General features: G+C 38.2%; 1 protein-coding gene and 1 long non-coding RNA gene across 5 annotated transcripts; one reads left to right on the top strand and one right to left on the bottom strand.

Annotated features, from left to right (window-relative positions):
- Window positions 1-1,067: 1,067 nt before the first annotated feature.
- LOC110383092 (protein Jumonji) lies at window positions 1,068-17,960 on the top strand. 4 transcript variants are annotated; one of them, XM_049840426.2, is made up of 13 exons: window positions 6,441-6,536; window positions 8,366-8,450; window positions 9,114-9,286; window positions 9,418-11,150; window positions 11,233-11,469; window positions 11,704-11,899; window positions 12,198-12,421; window positions 12,524-12,739; window positions 12,878-13,044; window positions 13,170-13,461; window positions 13,576-13,761; window positions 14,041-14,139; window positions 14,543-17,960. In XM_049840426.2, exons 3-13 carry the CDS (start codon window positions 9,166-9,168, stop codon window positions 14,726-14,728), a joined length of 3,657 nt encoding a protein of 1,218 aa, XP_049696383.2. In that variant the 5' UTR covers window positions 6,441-6,536; window positions 8,366-8,450; window positions 9,114-9,165; the 3' UTR covers window positions 14,729-17,960. The 4 variants fall into 4 exon arrangements, with proteins under 4 accessions (XP_049696375.2, XP_049696377.2, XP_021199492.3 ...); XM_049840418.2 differs by lacking the exons at window positions 6,441-6,536; window positions 8,366-8,450 and adding an exon at window positions 1,068-1,216; XM_049840420.2 differs by lacking the exon at window positions 8,366-8,450 and having other exon boundaries at window positions 6,373-6,536; window positions 9,445-11,150.
- Window positions 4,244-5,582, bottom strand: LOC135117210 (uncharacterized). Its single transcript, XR_010276711.1, has 2 exons — window positions 5,024-5,582; window positions 4,244-4,588 (listed from the first exon to the last, which is right to left on the bottom strand). It is a non-coding gene; the product is annotated as an uncharacterized LOC135117210 (long non-coding RNA).
- Window positions 17,961-22,484: the final 4,524 nt, after the last annotated feature.

The raw sequence follows: 22,484 nt of genomic DNA, 5'->3' as shown, positions 1-22,484 counted from the left end.
ATCCGAGCCGAGAGGGATAGTTATAACGGAGGCCGCGTGTCTCGTTCTAACACCTTGCCAACTTAAAAAAATGTTATGATCAACAGTTTTGTCTACCCAAAAAAACAATTGAATCACTTCTATTTTTTTCTTATTTTAACAATTGTAAGGCAACAAATTAATAACAATCGCACTAATTTATGCGCATTTATTCTTAAAACATAAATAACATTTTGTATTTAGTTTTTTTTTTTTCTAGTGGTAACCCTGAACATTCTTGGCGCGTATTCAGAATTTAAAATGTTGTTTATATTTTTTTGTCTTAAATCAATTTAAACTATTAAAATAGTGAAAAAGTGTTGCGTTTATACTTGTAAAAATGAATCCTATAGTGGTTGAAATATTATCGTTCCACAGGTTAGCTAATAATACAATACATTTTCGTAAATCAAACAACTAGGGTGCCTGTGAATTCTTGTAATGAGTCAAAATATGGGTGATGGATTTTAAAACTGTTGTACTTTGTTATAGCTTCCCAAAAAATGAAGAAGGCGACATAAATGGCTAGTAGTCGGTATATGTGAAGCAAAAATACAAAAAAAAACAGTCTTCACCCTGCTTTTATACTGCTAATTATTAAAAGACTATATTAGTATCTTAAGGTCACAAACTGCGTAAGTTAAAACTTCAATACCAATCTGTGTTTAATAATCTTAGCAAATTCGGATTTGTCTCACATAGCTCAATCTCATAGACACTCTATTAGAAAGGGACAGACGGCCTCCGTACTAACTGTTTCACTCGGCTCGTTTTTTGGGTAAAGGTGCGCAGTCCTGTTTACTATATTATGTCTATGGCTCAGTGCCTCAGTCTACTGCTCTACCAACCTAAGCCTCAAATCTACCTATTATTCAAAATTTTCTAATGTGTTTTTTATTTTCATAATTTTACGACACGTAAAAAAGTAACCAAAAAATATTAAAAATAACCTATTAAATCAAGGTATCATCTACCTATTTATTTAATCTTGGATTCTACCAACTTCTAACGATTTTCGGTACATATTCTACTACTTTTCTAAAATTAGGGTTGGCAATACTGGGCCCGGCTTCCTTCCTTTCTTTTTTCTTTCGTGATATTTCGTGCCGTTAGCTGTGTTTCGTGTTGGTTGTCTAATTGTGATCATTGCATAAATAAATATAACAATAAGACAAGAAATAGTTATTGCGATGAGACCGTAAGTGCTCACTTTCAATTGTTTATTAGTCTTAAGTTGACTGCGCCAGCTATTAAGGCGATTTTTACTGATTAATGCTTTGCCTATAGCAGCGGCTTTTTGTGTGTTCGGCCATTTTGTATTTTTGTTTGTTATTATTTATTTTTTGCGAAACATGAAATTAAATTATGTTGGTCTGAGTTCAAATTCGACTAATACTTGTAAATACCGTTAGAGCGGGATTTTCTTTTATTTAGTTTTATGGTTTAATTCTATGTATCCACCATCATTTAATTTCGTTGAAGATACCCACTATACAAAGACACTTTTTACATGAAAAAAGTAACGAAAATAATTTTACCTCAGAACAATTTATGTACCTATACTTCTAAGAAAACACAGCTCATGCAATTTTAAATGTTACTATTTCACTCAGAATGGGCGCTTCCCATTAATTCTGTGTATATTCTGCGATCAAACTCCATTTTGTATATATGTATTTAGACTGATGAAAAATAATCTTTTCATTGAAATGCAATCGTCTTTTGTGTTTAATTGAATATTCGTATTCTTGTAACATAAGTGCTCAAGCGTCGGGAACATTTTTGGTGTTTTATGTACCATTATGGACTCCATTCGCGTTTTACACAACAATAGGTTCTATTTCCCTGACTGACGAGCCCTCACGTATATTGTAACATTTAGTATGGAGCTTAGATCTATATCTATAAATATATCTAAAATGCATGTCAATTTTATAACTCAAGAACTGGCTCACCTATCTGGCTTTGTTCGGACTATTAAGAAGATGTGAAGTCTGCACTAAATCGGTTGAGCGAGCTTACCCGGCCAATAGTAACATGGTGATTTTGTATTTCCGCATATTCTCTTATGATTCAACTGTTTCCTTAATGTCACACAAATGGTTTTGAGGGCAGCTATATTAATTTGAGACTATTATTTAAGAAAACAAATACAAAATTAGAAAAATATTTAATAACTACCAAAATAGCAACGGTTTGGATCATACAAAATCAAACTAAAAAACGTTTATTCAAATTAGGCTGATATATCAGCACTTGCCGAACATCAAAAACAAAAGACAGTCCTCAAAACGCTCGCCCTTCACCATTTTACATGGACCTACAACATTTTGTATGGACCCCGTCCACCACCTACCATCAGACTCGTACTAATGCCATCTTTAAACTTATGATTATAACAGATTACTAAAAAACAACTCTTACTTTAAATTGGTTTTATCGCAGCCCAAGGTACTGATACTCCTCTTAAATAGTGTTTATTTATGCAAAAGCGATATTTTAAACCATGTGGGTACAATATCTAAACAACAGAACGCTTTACACAAAAATACGGAAACTTAACATTGCCATCAATCATCAGTATAGATATAGACCAATTAGAGCAGGTGAAATGTTTTGATCTAACAAAAAGTACATTAATCATTAATTAAAACTGCATTATCAGTTTTCTGAAAATCACTTCAAAAACTTTTCAAAACTCCGACGAACTTTCTACAAGGAATTAGTCCAAAACAAGGATTCACCAATTTCTCAGCAATTGTACAAAATTCAAATTTAGAATACACTGTCACCCAGGCTTGGTTAATCCTATTGATGCTAGCAACATACTATAATCATTAAAAGCCTTTGGATTACACGTAAAGTCCTTAAAACTAAGAATTCGCATAGCTGCACGCTTTTTTTACAAAAGAGTTTAAATATTTCTTAAACCCTACATGAGGAAAAATTATAAACTCTAGATATACTGGACCAATTTGAAAAAAAATCTTACAGGAAAGCTACACTGCCCAATTAACATAGGCTATATTTTATCCTCGGAAAACAAATACTTTGGAATATGTTGCCATGAAAAGAAATGATGTATCAAACATGGTGCATCCGATGACACTAATTTCAAGTCTATTCACAGATGGGGAAGTTTTTCTTTGATTTATTTTACCTCCAACAAATTATATACACAACACAATCTTAAAACTATCACAGTCATCTATAATGTATATTCCTTTAATAACAGGAGGACATATTATGTATGTCCTTCAGTAGTAGTTAACTATGTATGTTGTTCACTAGTAGTTAAATATACCCGGAGCAATGAGCCAAATGGTAAACAAACCATAAAAAGGGTTCTTTATAAGTCACAATAATAATTGAAGTAGTGAACATATTTTATAAAAATAACTACAGAAGTAATACATTCATCCAATTATTGTTATAATTACGTGGGTACCAAATACTTTCATTTACCAAAAAGCCAGTACAAAAATATTAAATTAATATTAGACTGTTAAAGTATAATTATAATGTTACTTTAATTTACCTACCATCAATCATCGCCCTTTTCCCAACGGTATTTTGATTGGCTTCTAGCGTCACTGGATGCAGCTGACCAAGAACTGAGTACCAGTGTGTAAAGTAGGTACTTCCCATTGACTTAATAAAATTAAAATTGGGAATTAGTGGTTGGTCTTCAGCTAATAATGATTTTGATAGTATCTAATTTTGTTTTTTTCTTTTTATTATTATTGTCTTTGTGTTGCATGTTGTACTTGTCCGATTAATATTTAACAAACACCTGTCAGAAACGTTCTAGAAATCTACGATTCTTCCATATTCGGACGATTCGACCGAACACCTCGCGCAACGTTTGACATAAAGAGTTAAAAACTACTGTTTGGTTGATATGTAAGTATAGTACATTGACATATAACTATAGGGACAGGAAATGTCACGAAAAAAACGTGCACATCTACTGTCAGTCTGCAGTCGTAACTAAAATGGCTGCCATTACTAGGGTTGTACCGCTACCGGATTCAACAAATATCGATATTGTATTCTAGTTATTGTATGTACGAGTCTTACTGGGTGCATAAAAATAACCGAGTATAAATAATCTCTTCGTCATAGAACTAACTATCACATTAACTTCACTGATACTAATAACCTCAACAACATCAACCAAATGGGAGGAGTCATTTCAGTAGGGTGATACCATTGAAAAAAAAAAAACAGGCAAAGTAATTATTTATTATTTCAAATAGCCCTATGAAAGTTCTTTCACGTCAGACTAGTTGCAGGGTGCCAAAGATTCGGTCCTATGAAGAAGAATCCGCAAGAAACGACATAAGGAGATACTCTCTTAAAAAAAATACAGTAATTTAAAATCGTTTTCAAGCTATTCATGAGAAAGTTATATAATGCAAATGGAGCTAATTATGTATTAATCGATTGTACAAAACAATTTTAGTGCTAAGAAAAAAATATTTACACAATTCGAAATCTATACTCGGTAACTAAGTTCTCAAGCAAATATTGCAACTTGCATTCCGATTTGCTCGTCTGTGCGGAAGCACTGCCGTGCCCGTGGTCGCCGTAGAAGCATCATGTGAAAATAAAAAGGCAAAACATATTATTTTCAATAAAATATGTCTTTAAAATCCTGAATTTTATAATACGCCTTTTTAATCAAAATGTTTTTAACTGATGTTTTGTTGAAAATAATACACAACTCCGAGGGCTCAGTGTCTTAGGGACAGTAAGTTCTGATGTTAAAATTTGTAAAAGCAGACTTATTAAGTGGATATTATATCGATACTATTATGACAACTGCACAGCACTATGCCAATATAACATGTTATTGTAAACAACATTTATTTCTAAATATAGGTTTTTATACAGAAATAAACCAAAATATAAGTACTTTCACCATCAATTCATGTTCCCGTAACATATTTTTTATAAAATGTGAATTATTTTATGTAGTTTCTAGCAAAAATAGGTTCCTAACCTGTGTAAAGACAATCCAGCTTGATTTTGGTGCTTCCTAGCACCACACTTCACAATACAACACATAGGCATATTCGTTGATTATTTCACTATTGAAATAGTAAAGTCTTAAAAGTAAACACGAGTGATATTCTATAAAATAGCAAAAATAAGTCACGAAGAGCACCTATTTGACAGCACAACTACCATGACATATATGGCCAGATATGGCACGCAGAAGGATTTCAAAAGTAAATGTCACCATTTTACGCAATCACAAAAATATTGTTGTCCCTGTTTTCAAATACACTTATCTGCTTAGAAAGAGTGAGACAGAACTATGTTGCATAGTTTGTTTCATATTTATATAACTATAGATACGTCAATATCAAAACGGCGTCTCCTTATAATTCTAAGCTCGATGGTATAGTAGAACAATAACTACTATACTTGCATATCAACCAAAGAGTTGTCACTATTATAAATAGACGGGACATATATAGGAATGAGGATTTTGTATTCTGTATTGATGTTCGGCACACGCAGGAAAATTGCCCTAGCCTTTGCAGGGAGTTCGGGCAAAATCAGTCTGCCTCCCAGAAATCCCCCTTCGTTATATTCTGTGTTGTTAATGAAAATGCGAGAATGGACTTTACTGCTCGACCCCAAGGTAGTTCATTTATACTAGGTGCCTTGGAGTAAGGAGGAGGGCCCCAGACGTATCCGCTCGATACCTATACAGCGATGTTGCAATAACATCGCGTCTGTCTGTCCAAACTTCATATCCAAAAAGGTTCGTAATTATTTACCCTTTGAAGGGGTGCCCGACACAAAATAGTGGTGGCAGCCATAGTGATGTAAAATGAAAAAAAACGATTTGTTTTTTTTCACTTCTTTGAAAAAAAACATGAAAAAAAACTTTGCATCGTTGTTTTTTTTCTAAATTTGGTTTTTTTTCTAGCGTAAGTTTTAGTTCAATTTTCAAAATTTACCTTTCGTTGAGTTAATATCAATGAATGTTGCCAATATTTTTATCAGAAAAGTACCGTAGATTCAAGAATAAACCTAAGACTATCTTGTAATCTTAAGTATTAATCTTTAACGGTAAATGCCCTAATAATTTTAGGGTTATTATGCTCTTGAAAATAACCAGGCGCAGAAAAAAAACAGTTTTTTATCAGGGTTTTTTTTCAAGGTTTTTTTTCACATTAGAAAAAAAACGGTTTTTTTGCAACACTAGGCAGCCACCCTCGGATCTAGGGGACCTAACTACGCAACCCACCCCCCCACGCGGCGTGCAGACATCCTATATGCAATTGGACGCAGTATGCGGGGCGGGAGGGGTGAGGGGTGCTGACTCCCCCTCCTGCGAGGCTATAAAGCGGGGAAGCGCATCGCGGAGCACAGTTCGGTTCAGCTCGGCAGCACTGCCACAACGCGGTCCGTGGCAGTGCTGCCTGCTCCCTACCTGTGCCACCACCTATATGTGCTTGATTGGATTACCAATTTGCTATGGCGCGCCATCATAAAGATAAGTAAGTGAACATCTTATTTTAACTCTATATTATGCTGCAATCTGAGACAGTATGTCCTGCTGAACTTGCGTCATCAACTAGTAAGGCTGTGTTCAAACCAAACTAAAGGTGAGTAATCAACTCCCGAGTACTCCTGTGTCGTTAGCGTGATGGAACAGCTCTGCAGCACTGGAGACTACTTCGATCGTTGCTCAACGGGTAATTAAAATACTCATAATAAAACTGTTTGACCATGAGACATGTTTTTTGGAATTATCAGAGGTGGGAATTAGGTAGAGTTATTTACGTATTTGCATCGAACCCGGGATTTCTAATGAACAGTCAATATAACAATATTAAAACTAAATAGTAATAAGAACGTCAGAGACAGACAAATAAAACAAAGATGTTTAACATACAATTTCTTATAACTTGACATTAATTCACCATACAAATTATTGATAGTCTTAAAATTAATAACTTTTATTTAAAAAATCACGGGATTTTTTCTGCTCTTTCAAATAAATCTTGGGATTTGAGGCATATGGTCCACTTTCTTCTTTCGCTGTATGGAATCAGTGTAAGTACATGACTAACTACCTAATTCCGACCTCTGGTAATATTGGTAATTTGGTAATTTCTGTTGTTGGAATTTGTGTTTTTTGTAGTAGTAGTTTTTATTTAGTACTAACTTCCGCCCGCTGCTTCGCCCGCGTAGACTTCGGTTATATCGCGTTTCCAAGAGAATTCTTCAAAAGTCCGGGATTAAAACTATCCTATGTTCTTTCTCAAGGTCAACTCTATCTCTGTACCAAATTTTATCAAAATCAGTTAGTGGTTTAGACGTGAAAGCGTAACAGACAAACAGACAGAGTTACTTTCGCATTTATAATATTAGTAGGGATTTAGTATTCCTATCGAAAACTTGAAAAATACTGTGTGTACTCATATTTTTTAACTGAAATAACAATGGTATAGTTATCGGCATGGATAATGAGCTCTCGGCGGAAGAGTGTGGATCACTTAAGGCAATAAACCAATAAATCACTTCTGCGTAGGTGAAGGTCAGGGCTCAATATCCTTGCCGATGATTATATATGTTCAACTTACCAACAGAAATAGTAACATGTAGCAGTAAATGATCACCAAATGTTAGAGAATTTGATTTGAGAAAATTAATGCGTTTATTTCTGCCTAAATAAACCACAGTGATGGTCATACAAATTTAGATACCCTGCTAAATTCGTTTTGTGTCAACTGTAGTTAAAAAAGAGCTACGAGCAAAGACCTAAGTCGGGGTGCCCTAAGTCTCGAAGACTTGAGGATGATTCACGCTTCAACGTGCGCCGACCGGGCCAGTCATTCATGTAACACCAGATTGTTTGGGTGTATGTATCATGAAAATTATATACCTACTGAAAATTATTTCATTATGGTTCTCCGAACTCGATCACGTTGCGTTGCAAATAAAATAGAATAGAGGCCTCAGCTAAAATTGAGAGGACTTTCGATAAACAGTAGATATCTACAATTAAAACTGAGGGGTTGGCTACGTTTGGCATATAATCATCCACCGCGCTGTGCACGGCCGAGTCCCGCCGGCGCAAGCGTTCACGTATGAATTACTTCACAGAAAAAGTATACAATGAAGTTTTTTCACCGTGCCCGGGGCTTTGTCGCGGCCCTTTGTAGCGTGAATCATGCTGTAGCCTTAAGCTCCAGAATTAGGGCTTACAACTTGCTTAGTTGGTGATAATTTACTATTTTTTGTGTGCGAATGCAATGCGAAGTTCAATTTTATTGTGAGAAAAAAAACTGCTATTGGCTATTGTAATTATTTTTGGTTACAGACAACGTATCAAAAAAAAATATCATGGTGGTCAATCATACTAAATCCTAATAACAATTTGAAACCAGCCATGTAATTATTTAAGTGTAAGTAGAAGTTAAGCATTCAATACATTATTTTAGAATCTTTTTAATTATATTAGTTGATTTTAAATTAATTTAGCTCTTCTCGCCTGAAACAGTATTCCCTGCTTCAGGCACCTAAAGACTGATTTAAACTTATTTTTAAGAATGTAATTTATATAAAAATATTTATAAAAAATGTAATAAACTCTTCAGCTGTATTTGTGTAGATATGTGCTAATTTGCTGGCGGTCACTAGCGAAGTTTTTGTTTATTGTTAAAAATAAAAGGCCGTGATTGTGTGTTTGTAACCTTGAATTGCAAACACCCCTCAAGTACTAGTTTGCTAGAGGGGCTGTTGGAAGCATTCCTACGATTTCAAGGTTACCCAGGGGGAGTCGTAACTCCGAGGGGATGCATACATTTGTACACGTACCGGATTTACAACGTGTATGTTAAATGTGCACAACCTGAAAATAGTTTGATCAGTGCAATGGGCAGAATCCGCTATTAACAACAAATACTGAAAACTAAAATATTGGCCTGCCTGATTTTGTATGCGTTTGCGTAAAAATAAATACGCGTGTTATATTACAACAAACATTTTTCGAGCCTCACGTGATTAACGGACAGCCCCTCGTTGCTAGCTGTCCTGTCGATATCAATATTAATGATTTGCCTTTTCAGGGCACGTTCGCGTCGGGTACAGGCGCAGCGAAAATTTGCGCAGGGGGCTTATATGCCACCTGCTGCGGTCGCCGTTGTCACAACCGACACTCGGCAAAATACAGTCCAGGATCCCAACGTGACCATAAACCACGTATCCGCGACAAGCTTGCTAGACACCGTAGCTATGGAAGGTCTGTTCTATTTACTATATTGTCTTCGTTGGTCTCATTTCGTTAAAAAACTGGAAGTGCTTACAGAATTCGAGACTAATGTCTAGATACCAGAAATATTGTTGAACCGAAACGTCTACAATCTGTTTTAGGTCTCCACACACATTTACAACCTGTAGTGCTGCTGGAGAGGCTTCGTGGTAGGAAACCGAGCAGCGACGCGCCGCCGAGCCCCGCGCCCCCGAGCCCCGCGCCCCCTATTTGTGCACCGCCCCCTCCTGCTTCTCCTGCTCTCCCAGTGTTACCGCGCACCAAATTAAATATAATGGTCAAAATAAAACACACGATGTCACTGCGCACACGACGTAAACCGACGAACAAGTATAGAGACTCCGAAAAGTTTGTCGTACCTCACAACTCTGGGAAAAGACGTACAACGAAACGGAGATTGACGAATCCAACCAGTAAGAGTTCGCATTCAAAAAAAAGTCGTGGGGAGCCTTCAGAATTTTCCTTGGAAGACAATCAGCCGTTAACAATATATTTTGGCAAGTGCAATAGCAAGGCAAAGGCAGAGGCGCCGGTGCAGGGAGCGGCGCAGCAGCCGGCTCAGGATCAGATGCTGCAGGCTGCTCAGGAGCCGGTGCAGGCGCCGATGCTGGAGGCTGCTCAGGAGCCCCCACCGAACCCGATGGACGAGTCGATGCAGCCGGTGCAGGAGCCGGAGCAGGATCTGATGCAGGAGGCGCTGCAGCAGCCGGTTCATGAGCTGGTGCAGCAGCCGGTTGAGGAGCCGGTGCAGCAACTGGCTCCGGAACCGGTGCAGCAACTGGCTCCGGAACCGGTGCAGCAGCCAGCTCAGGAACCGGTGCAGCAGCCAGCACAGGCTCCGGTGTGGGCACTCGATGATATAAATCGCCAGAACAGAAGTGATAACGTCCTGGAAGGAGCTGTCCCGGTTCAGTCGGAGGGAGGAGTGCCGGTGCCGTGTATTGCGCAGAAGTGGAGATCTGTGCAGGGCGTCATCAATGCCACTAAGGAAGAGCTGGACTCTCGCTGCAAACAATGCGCACCCTGTGTACGCATTGACAAATTGATGAAATTGTCGGAACTGCTCCATACTCAGCTTGACTTGCCGAACGGCAGTCATACTAATGCTAACGACGACAAAAATGACGAGGCCATGGTATCACCGGACGCAGACCAAGGCCATCTCTATCTGGACCTGCTCCCGAAACACCCCAATGTCGTGATGAAGATCAACACTCACATTGTACATGGGAAAGAACTAATGTCTGCATGTTTGATACCCAGAAATGAATCTAAGACGAACAAGCAAGAGTTTGTGCTGGAAGAACAAGAACATCTCCTTGATCAATTAATCGAGACTCTAAGTCTCAACAACAAAACCGATAACCGAGTAACCCGCAGAGCGAGCGTTTCTTCTATCGTTAGCATAACCGACGACAGTGATGACGCCGAATCTCTAAGCAGAGAGACCGAAGACCAACTGACAGTGCAGAGGAAGAAGAAGCGTCAACAGAGGCCGGCTAAGAAACGCAATAACAATTTGCGTGCGCGCGTTCAACAACAGAAACTCAAAGATTTGTTGCGCATTGAGGCTAAAGGCACTTCTCTCGCAAGGGGAAAAACCCGCGTGCAGGAACAGGTTGACGAGTCCGACTCCGACTCCGACGACGACGAAGCTACGTTAGAACAGCTTACGCCTCAAGTGCCAGAAAGCGTCACGCCTCAAGAAGAGGGCTTGGAGGTGGGAACGAGCTCCGACGCCAACGCCACTGGAACCGGCGCCTCCCCACAGACTCCTGAAGGTGGCGGTATCGTGGACGCGCCCATATTCCGCCCTACCAAAGAGGAATTTAATGTATGTCACTTATTATTATTGAACAAGATGTCTAACTGTCATTTATAAAAAAAACTTTTTCTAAGTCATTTTAAATTTTCAGGACCCTATTGAATATTTTGAAAAAATTTGGCCAGAAGCGGCTAAATTTGGTATTTGTAAAGTAGTCCCTCCTGAAGGGTGGAACCCTACGTGTCGAATCACTGATGACCTGAGATTTGATGTATCAAATCAATATATTCCGCGGTTATTAAATCGCTGGGGACCAGCTGCGAGGGAACTTAGTGCTATTAAGCTTTGCCTTTACCAACAGAGAATCAAATTGGTGCGTCCGGCTGTGGTAAGTCATTCATTTGATAGTACAACTATGAACATGTAACTATGCATTCTTTTGACTTAGATATTTTGTCAGCTTTTTTAACGTACACTACACACCTTGTTCGTATTATGAAGGTTGCAACATTTTGAGTGCCTAGGTTGCATACACTTAACTGAGATTGCTTTTTCGCTGCAATTTGAGAACATATCTCTTGCAATTTTATTTCTTATTAAATAACTCTCCAACGTTTTGCAGCTGGATGGTGTGGAAGTGAATTTGCCCAAGCTGTACCACACTATTCAAAAACACGGTGGCCTTGAGAACGTCATGAATAAGAAACGATGGACTAAAGTCTCAGATGAAATGAGATTGCCCAAGCATCCAATCCTTGACAAGAAACTAGACAATATGTATGTGAAGTATCTCCTGCCTTACGACACTCTAACAAGTCGTAAGTATGGCTCTGATATCTATATTATATAAAAAAAAACGTCTTGTTAGTTACTCCACTTATTTATTAAGCTGAAAATTGGCAGGGAGGTAGTTTAGAGCCAGGAGAAGGACATAGGATAGTTTTTGTCACCATCCGGCTACGGGAAGCAGTTATATCGCGACGCGTGTGAAACCGCGGGCGGAAAGCTAGTTTTTCATGAATTATGATGAAATCATGGACACGTGTTCATACATGTTGTCATAGTTTGTCACAGTTTTGTCATATTGGTGTGCTAACAAAAAATATTTGTCTACAGAGGAACGACAAGAAATATTGGGCAAGGTTGAAAGGGGGTGGAATAAAAAGAATCAAAAGCTTTTGGAGCGCGCGATGAACCCACTGCATCGCCAGAAGCGTATGCTCGGCTTGTCTGACAGTTCCGACGATGATTCTGAGGACGAGGAAACAGCTCTAGCTATCAGCGAAGCTGAAGACTGCATCATGAAAGGAGCTGTCATGAACCCTCCCAGATTTAAAAGGGTAAAAAATATTTTTTTAATCTCTAACCGTAAAACAACTGATAAACAGGATATAGAATTCCGCAGTTGGTCGTGTTTATTTATTTTATCTGTTAATTTTCAGGTCGCTAGACACATGTATGAAAATATTTTGGGTCCGGGCGCGGAAGCAAATGGGCCGCCGTCTTTAGAAGAAATAGAGGAAAAATACTGGCGTTACGTGACGCAGGGCACTGAGCACCTTTGTGTTTATACCGCGGCTATCGACACGGGTGAACAGGGACACGGCTTCACCAAGAACAAGAATGAGCCTTTTGGCAAACACCCCTGGAATTTAAAGGTAAATAAATAATACAAATAGTAAATTTTTTTATTCAAAATTGTAAAAATATAAATAGTTTTTGAATCAAAATCAAACAGTTATTCACTCTATTAGTATACTTATACACACAAGAATAACACAGAAGTTGTATTTCAGATGATAAGCCAAAACCCCAGGAACATTCTTCGCTATCTGGGCCCTGTACTGGGTGTCACTGTACCCACCTTGCACTTGAGCATGCTCTTTTCAACCAGCTGCTGGCACAAGGACCCTCACACTCTACCTTGGCAGGAGTACCAACACAGTGGACCCACTAGAATCTGGTATGACAACAAAATTAATAGCAACACTTCAAGATAACTGATAATTTAGATCAATCATTGACAGATTGGTTTTGATTTGACACGTTGGTTTATAATATTAATGTGATGACATTATTTTGTGTCAGGTACGGAATTGCAAACGAACAGACAGATCGGTTCAGGATGGCAGTAGAGACTGTGTGCCCAACCTATGCCCAGAACAAGGGTCTTTGGCTATCTACAGACATCACAATGATCCCTCCCAATGTGCTGCGCGAACAAAACGTATGTTTGTCGCGAGTCACTCAGGCAGCTGGAGAGTTTATAGTTGCCTTCCCGAGGGCGTACACTTGTTGCATCAGTACGGGGTATACTGAGTCTGAGAGCGTGTACTTCGCTCCTGTTAGCTGGCTGGCTAATATTCACGAGGCTTTCCAGGTCAGTTTTATTATATCTCTTAAACTATCAAACGATGACAACTGAATGTACACTTTGTAAAAATTACGTTTTAAATGTTCAAATAAGAAAAAAAACCCTTAATTGGCTAAACAGGAAGCGCGCGAGAGTTGTGAACCAACGATGTTCTCTATGGAGCAGCTACTGTACCAGATCGGCAAGGACCCGCGCACCGAAAGGGATGTATTGGCCATACTACAACCCATTTATGACAAGATGCTCCGAGATGAAGTCACCAACAGGCAGATGCTGCAGGAACGAGGAATTGCATTCGTCAACCAGGTAGAACACATGTTCTTTGTCCCTGAACATTTTTTGTAATACCAAAAATCGTTGACAGCTGTCTCAAAGAACCCGAATGCCTCGTTGGTTTACTTGACTGATCGTTTCGGTGATGACCACCGCACCTATTGGACCCAGAAGATGGCGCCTGACTTTCCTGCATTGTGGCATCTTCGCGATCTTTGAACAGCTGTCAGTGTTTATTTGGTATTTCGGGCACAGCTGGCCCTGTAGCTGTGTGTGCAACAGTTGTGACATCTGAAGTATTCTTTGTGTTAGAACTCGACGAGCAGTAAGCGCAAGCGATCCGGCCTCGCCTTCAACTCACGCGAGCACGACGAGTGCGATTACTGCCGCGCCACACTCTTCCTCTCCAAGGTAACCTACACCAATGTACTAACGATAACCTTCTTGATAATTCATTAAAATATTGTAATCGGAATCTTAGAATGTGTCTTTTTATTGTTGTCGCCAAACTTTATTGTGAGCTAGTTTAGTGTTTCAAGTTAATTGTGAGCTGCCTAATTAACTTTAGCGAGAACCGTACCTGTAAGCTTTTATTAAAAGTTCGGTCACTGCTCATGAATTCATATGTACGGTCGACTGTACATCAGTGGTAACTGTCATGCACCTTAACTCAATAGTAATAAGTACGATTTTCCAATAAAACTGTTACCACTGACCTGAAGTTGACTGTACTACATTCTCTAGAGTCTAAATCTTGAGTAGTTTTTGCAGGTGTGTGTAGTTATTTCATGGTATATTTTTTTATTTTAATTAGGTGAAGGGGCTGACAGGTAGGAATGAGTCGCTGTGCCTTGAGCACGCCTTAAAGTTGATGGACGTCGGCCGCTACAGCCTCAGAGACATCAGTCAGTCCGAAGTCCACGTGCTCGTCACTGTAAAAGAACTCAACACGGTCGGCGATGACATCAAACGCCGCCTCCAGAACATCAAAAGGCTGTAAGCTAGTACTACAAATTTAGCATTATATTCCTTGTTTAGTCGTATCGCAAAATGCCCAATTCGCGAATAGACTAATTCTCAAAAGGAAGAATGTTTCCTCCTGAGAATTAGTTTATCATGCATTTCAAGCTACAATTAACAAGTTAGAAGAATAACCGTCAGTTGCACAAAGCTCCATTTAAGTTAAACCTTCATTAAATCTATTGTTGACTCTTTTTATCTTGTTGACAACGAAAGAGTCAGCAATAGATTTAAAGAAGCTTTAACTTTAATGGGGCTTTGTGCAAATGACGGTTAGTGATTTTTCGATTGATAAAAGTAAGTTAGGAGTAATAATTTTATTTTCTCCACACTTTACCAGTAAGCTGTGCGTAGTTTTTTCTCACAGACAAACTGATAACGTGCGTTTGTGCTTAACTTCATATTTCTGATTAGGTAAGTCTACTGAGTACATTGTAGTATTAACAGTTTAATCATTCTTTCTATAGAGATTTAGTAGTAGGTTATTCGACGACATTAGTGCCCAAGCCATTAGGTGTAGGTGAGAAAACCCTTAAAAGTGCGTGTTAAGGGATTAAGCAGCAACTATACGAATAAGGTAGGTAAGGCTATATTTGGAAATATTTGAAATAATAACTAGAAATTTTAAACTGAGCTTATGTCTAACCTTATTCTATTATGTCTAATAATATCGATTAGGTATTAAGGTAATTGTGTAATTTGTATTATATTAAGAACCATGCTTAAAGTCTAAAGTATGGACTAATGGCAGGGTACACGGATAAAGGCAAAAAAATGCCGCTTACACGGTTCTTGCTATCTCACTTTTGGGTGCAAGAACAACTTCCGTCTTACCACAAAAACTTTTAAACGTCAGTTTATGCCTTGTCTAAAAAAATGTCAAATTATGCCGTTGACATATGGTTCATTTTGCAGCCAAAATTTTATTAGACAAGCGTAAAACAGGGTTTAAAGTTTTTGTAGTAAGGCCCCTTATGTTCAAATTCTCATATTTTCTGACTGTGGCCACTGTCTCGAAGATTTTGATATCTAACTTTATGATTACAACTTTTTGGAGTCTACTTAGTAATTTATTTATTTGTCGACATCTGTATAAATCGTTAATTTGTAATTATTTAACAGTTTATAACGTGTTAATTGTAAAAAAAATACTAATATTATTTACAACATTAGGAGACCAAAATATTCTTGTAGTTTTTTGAATTTTTAAAACAAAAAGACTGATTATTTTATATTAAAGTCTTTTAAAAGACTAAAATTTATTGATCTCTTTAGAAGGTGAAATTTTGATTTACATAATCATGTCTTTTAGACTTCTGCTAAATACAGAATCTTTACTTTTTTTTATATGTTTAATCCCAATTAAGTACGCGCCGCTTCATATTATCATTAAAAAAATGAAAAAAAAAAAAATTTTAATACCTACTGTTTTGGACGGTTTCTCTTAAATCTAATTACAAGTATAAATTCGGATTCCTCAGACCATAGGGGATAGATGTTAGGCATCATCTTCTGTCAATGACTCCTTTCAGGTTTTGTGTTCTTCTTCATTAACTTCCCTTTTGATCTCCTTGGCTCGATTGAGTATGCCTAGAGACTTGCTAGTGGCAACGACATCTTCCAGCTTCATGCTGAATTTCTCACAGAAAGCTCTAGAAATTAATTTGGCATCTTCTACCTCTGCTAATCTAGTGCTGACCCAATTGGCTTCCCAAACTCCTGCATTGCCTTGGGCAATCTCCAAAATTCCGGCAAGAATTGCGCAAAGGTGAAAATTTTGTTTTGCACTAAACTCCATCAAATAGGTGTCATCAATGATTCGAGCCCAGGGGTAAGCCATTTGCATGGCATCTTTGCGGAGGTACGTTTTCATAAAATGGAGTATTCCGTGCCATGAAGCTGCGGTGGAGTTGAAGAAAAGAGCTCCTCCAATAGTGATCCAGTCCAGGGAGAAATGTAGGGAGACCTCTGTGAGCATATGGAAGACTTGAAGACCATTGTACGCGGTGTGAGTTAGGCAAGTCGCAGCTAAGACAGAGGCTCCCCATTGCGAGTCGGATCGCTGCAGTTGTATCCAGGTCCTTACAATATAGGCAAATAACAATCTTGGAGGATTTCATTTCATTTCGGTTTTTTTCAGAGTTGCACTTGCAGACCTGAGAAAACTCGTGCATTCCGCAGTTGTATAATCGTGAATGAGTGGGTTGCTCGTTGTGGTTTGTTTTGAGGATCCAGGAAGAGGCTTTTGTTGATGTTTATGTTGAGAGTCCAGATGGATGATGGACCCATAGCTTTCAACAACCGTCAAGGGTTTGACGGCAGATTCCTCAACCTTTTGTGTTTCTTTACCAGGGGCAGATCTGGGAGTTATGTAGAAAAGTCGATCCAAATCTTCGGTGTCGGTTTTTGAGGGCAACCGAAAAAGGAGGTCTGATGCTTTCGTGGCGTGTTCTGTTGGCATAATACAGATTGCTCCAGCAATTATATCAAAAGCACGAAATCCGGTTTCGACTTTAGTTTTGTAATAGTACGTCCAGACTATTTTCGATTTCGTGGTACACGGTAGACTGCACATCAGTGGTAACTGTCAAGCACCTTAACTCAATAGTAATAAGTATAAGACAGTTACCACTGACCTGTAGTTGACAGTACGTGTGAACTGGCATAAGTGAGCGACACAATCAGTCGCTGGCTTTTGTACATATATCGGTACTTTGTGTGGTTTATGAATATCAAGGTAATATTTTCCAGTAGTATTAAATATCTATTAGAAAATCGTAAGTCGTGACGGCTGCGTATTTAGCATAGTACAGAATTCTACACTCGCGAGCAAAAATGGAATCACCCCCTTGCGCTATACAAATTCAACGATTGCCAATGATGCAACAATTTACAATTAAATGTTGATGGTCTCGTTTGAAAGCCTATACTTTTAGCTTTAAATTAATTATTTTAATTTAGACAGAAAAAATATAATATGAATCAATCGTAAATATTGTATCATTGGCAATCGTTATATTTGTATAGCGCAAGGGGCGATTCCATTTTTTTGCTCGGGAGTGTAGTTTGTAGGAAATGTTACAGCTCGCACATCGAGCTAATGTAACTTTAGGATTAAGACAACTTTCAGTTCCATTTACGCTTTATTTCACACATTTTTCATTAATACGTGATGGCTTCGCCTGGACACGATTAATATGTACTGACATTTACTAAATTACCACAGATAAGTTAGCTATAGTCACTTGTATGAGCTCAGCTCCAAGTCTTAGGGGGTAGAATTCGTCTAGAAGGTAAGTTTGTATGAATGTGCGATTATGCGCTTCAATTATAATACCGTAGGTATTTTTTTTTTATCTTCTGACCATAGGTATTTTTTTTTTATTTCTAATTCTTTTTGTATCTTCTGACCATAGGTATTTTTTTTCTTTTATTTCGAATACTTTTTGTAACTACTGTTTCTTGCTTGACTATTGGAACATTGATTCAATTTATTGATTATTATATTTATTGATTCAATTTATTACATTGAACATATTTAGATTGGAACATTGGTTTATATGTGAAGATATTCTGTGTGAGGTTTGCAAGGGAGGTATAGGTTTAGTCACCCGGCGAGGGCGTAGTGGTAGTTAGGTATAGAAGTCGCCACAAATGGCGCAGGTCTGCCCCGCCTACAAGAGAGGCTTAGTATTTAGTTAGATGTAAAGACGTCTCCGCGAGACGCACATAGGATGTAGGAACATAGCTATACTAATGTCTGGCGAGCTCGTTAAGGCCGCCCCTATGGTCCGGGTGTAAGGGGCACGTGACTGTCAATAGCGTCGTCTCAAAGGCTCTAGACAGACGGCCTGCAATCCAATTGCAAATTTGCAGTTCGGATGCAGTTAAAATGCAGTTGACACGACTGCAAACCAACCGTGCGGTCCGATTGCAGTTAGCTACACAAATTCAACGATTGCCAATGATACAATATTTACAGTTAAATGTTTATGGTCTCGTTTGAAAGCCTTTGAACTTTTAAGTAAGTGTAGAAACAAAAAAAATCATTTGCGTATTTCAGGAGCTAATCATCTTTACTTAGACAGCAAAGAAAATCAGGCGAAATTGAGCTCCAGTTTCCCTGAACCTTCTGTAGCTTTTTGATAAACAGGACTGGCTTAAATGAAGGTGACGAGCCACAGCACATTGACTCATCCCTTGTCGTAGCAATGTTACAATTTGAGCAGCTTCTACAGGCGTGGTGTCCATTTTTCCATTGATTTTTTTTCTAGACAGAAATTTAAAGCTAAATGTATAGGCTTTCAAACGAGATCATAAACATTTAACTGAAAATATTGTATCATTGGCAATCGTTATATTTGTATAGCGCAAGGGGGCAATTCCTTTTTTTTGCTCGGTAGTGTATTATTGTCCAATAAGTGATGTAACTGTGATCACTCCCGCCGCCTTCGTCCATCTCCCCGTGTGGACCATGCGAGTATCACTAACGAGCTGGTCAGCCAATACTTTAGGATAGAAGAGAATTTTATTTTGCAGTTCAACGCTCTTTTACGTCGCTATCCGCCTAACTTGATACCAAACCTTTTTTTACTTATATATATTAATTACTGTGTCTAGTTATTACATTAAACAGAACATTATACACTGCTCACTGTTACGACTCACAATTAACCCTGTATTACATACACACTCACACACACACACACAAACACGCACGCATCGATTCACTCATACATTGCTACTTTTTATCATCTTAATTGAAACTCATTAGTTGTCATTTTTTGCTGTATGCTTCAGAAAAAAGAGTCACCATCATACTTCAATAAACCTTGAATTGAAATTATATATTTCTCATAGAATAAATATCTACATAAAATATAAAAAAACAGCGTTCATTTTTAGCCTAGTTTACAACGTTTTTTTCAGCCGACGTGAAATATATCATTTCTTGAAGATTATTTGACTCTTAATCGAAGTCTAAAACACAAAGTTGCTCTAGCACGTCGGTAACATGATGCTTTTGTTAGAAATTGCACGAAATTTTAGTCATATACCTATGTACCCCGACATGCTAGTGCAATTTTTGGTCGAGCTGGACTTTAGGTATCCAATAATCTACAAGAAATTATACGAAATGTGTCAAACCTAATCTCTTTGAATTTAATACTTTAATTTAATTTTTAACAAAGTAAATATAATAAAAATGTTGCGAGAACTAGACCACCACTAATGAGTAAAAACCGTATTTTCCCATGAAAACAAAGCTGTCAACTGCACAAAACCTTCAATACCTCTTTATTTCTGCTTTGCAGTTTATGTTACAGTAAATTATGAAAACGAATAATGATGCCTTTGACTAAACCGCTGAATGGTTGTTTCTTATACAATTCGTCATAGAATATCATAACGTTTAAGTTATAGGATTTAATGTGATTAGGTTCGACACGCTTGATACATTTCACTGTGGGTGCAAAATGCTGTAAACTAGTGTTATGAAATGAACTAGTGAAATGTTTGTCACAGCGAATAACTGCAACTCGTAGATATAGGGCAGTAATTGTAGATTTTGTAAGTATACGGCCATCACCAAGATGCCTTTGTTATAATTTATCCAAACTTGCTTTACTTTGAAAAGTAAGCAACTAAGTGCATATATATTGTCGCTTTTTGCTTCTAAATTGATAATCGTATTAAGTTGTAAAGCCCTGTATCGCGACGCTCCACGAATTATGTTTAGTTTCCGCCATCGCACTTAGATCTGGTTAAATCATAATGCTCTAGTATGTAAGTGGCTCGTCAGCCGACCCCTACTTTGTAATTCACTTATACTAGCTTGTAAGTTTGTCTGAATTCTTAACTGACTTCAGTTCAGTATTGGTCTCTGCTTAGTTAGTAAGTTTACTGTAGTTCATAAGATGTGATTTTTCTTAAAAGTCTAAAAAGTGATAATTCGCCCAGTCTTGGACAATATATTTATTTATAAGAAATTACTTTTGCCAGGAGAGCGGGCATTTAAGTTTTGTTTTTGTATCCAAAGTTTACTGTTAAAAACATGTTTGATTTGAGAAAATTAGTGAGGTGTCTAATCTAAGGACCCTGGGATCTCATAAGTCTGGATGTCCAGGTCAAGTGTTTAAATTACCCACCGATCGAAATCGAAATAATTATATACATATATGTAGTCATAAACGTATGTACCTACATCATAATATCATAATAATCAAATTATAACCGTCAGCTGTTGTTTTATTTCTCTACACTCTACAGTATCCAAAACACACATTCGAGCACATACTTTTTTGTTACGAGCTGTATTGGTCGTAAGTATCGTAAAGCAATCAGGTGGAGGAGTACATAATGGAGTGTACATGAGGAAGCCCATAAAGGGGTTGGTAAGGGAGTTTATAGACGGAGAACCTAAACAGAAGACAGTACGACAGACGGACTGCACTTCGACTGCAATCCAACTGCAATTTGTAGTTCAAGTGGCGCATCCACACATGCCGCCGGGTTTCAGACCGCCTTGCCGCTGAATGCAGGCGGCCGGCAACCGCCGGTAAAGCCGGCGGCCTGCAGATGCGGTTGCAATTTTCGCAGTAGTGTTGTGACTTTCGTCGAAGTTAGTCGTGTACGTAGGATTGAAAGCTGTTGGACTATGATATAGTTGCGTGTATCGCAAGTGTAGTGTTGTATGTTATTATTCGTAAAAAGAACCGCAAAATCAAACGAAGATATTGGGTCAGACCAAGTCTACGAAATAGGCCTAATGTGTCCCTGATACTTGAAGATTTTAGAAAGGATGACATAAACCGAAAAAATATTCGTTCGAAATTTCGTCTTTCGTCTATTCTGTCATTTCGTTATTTACTTCTATGAAATTATACGACAACACTACCACTCCGTATCGAAGCCGCAAGCAAACTGCCGCCGGCAACCGAAAGCCGCGCGTGCCGCGGCTGAGATGCGGCAAAAGCCGGCGGCACAGCCGCCGGCCGTGCCGCCGGGCATGTGTGGATGCGCCAAAGGACAGTTTGAATGCAGTTGACACGACTGCTATAGAACTGCAAATCAAACTCGCAGTCCGATTGCTGTCGGCGTGCAGTCGTGTTCTCCTCAAGTTGCAGTCCGTCTGTCTAGAGCCTGAAGTATACCCACCATTGAATGCGTTCTATTCATTTTGTTCGCTGGACCTAGCTTGACTTCACGTGTGCGTTCGCGCAGCGGAATGTTGTTGAATTTAAAGATTTTAATTATGCAGATAATTAGTGTAAGACGTCCTATAATTGTGTATGGTAAATAAAAATTTGTGTATGCAGCCATTGTGGAGAAATTCACCAAAAACAGATTCCGCTGGGCGAACGTTGGCGAACGTTGTCCTGGCGGAACTTTTTTTAATCCATAGACTTTAGAAGAAAAGAGATGTGTCCGAAAATTAGTGTGTATTTGTGTATAATTGATTATGTATGAATGAAATCAGTGCATGCATAAACTTGGGAGAAATTCAAGTTTCCGCTACGCGAACGTTTGGCCATTAGCTAGTTTTCATATAAAGCGCTTACATAGAGAGCTGTAGATTTTTACGTACGTTGTTTTGAATTTGTTTATATTTGTTTAAAAAACAGATTTAGAAAAATTTGTAGGGTTTAAAAGATAAAAATATAAACGTAAAATACACTTATTAGGTCTTAGTTCTTAAAGTATGCAGTTTGGGGTCTAGATTTTCACGTTTACAC

Source organism: Helicoverpa armigera, chromosome 1, assembly GCF_030705265.1.
Source record: "Helicoverpa armigera isolate CAAS_96S chromosome 1, ASM3070526v1, whole genome shotgun sequence".
Classification (NCBI taxonomy): domain Eukaryota; kingdom Metazoa; phylum Arthropoda; class Insecta; order Lepidoptera; family Noctuidae; genus Helicoverpa; species Helicoverpa armigera.
Note: the sequence above shows the minus strand (reverse complement) of the source record. Positions and strands in the feature narration are given on the sequence as shown.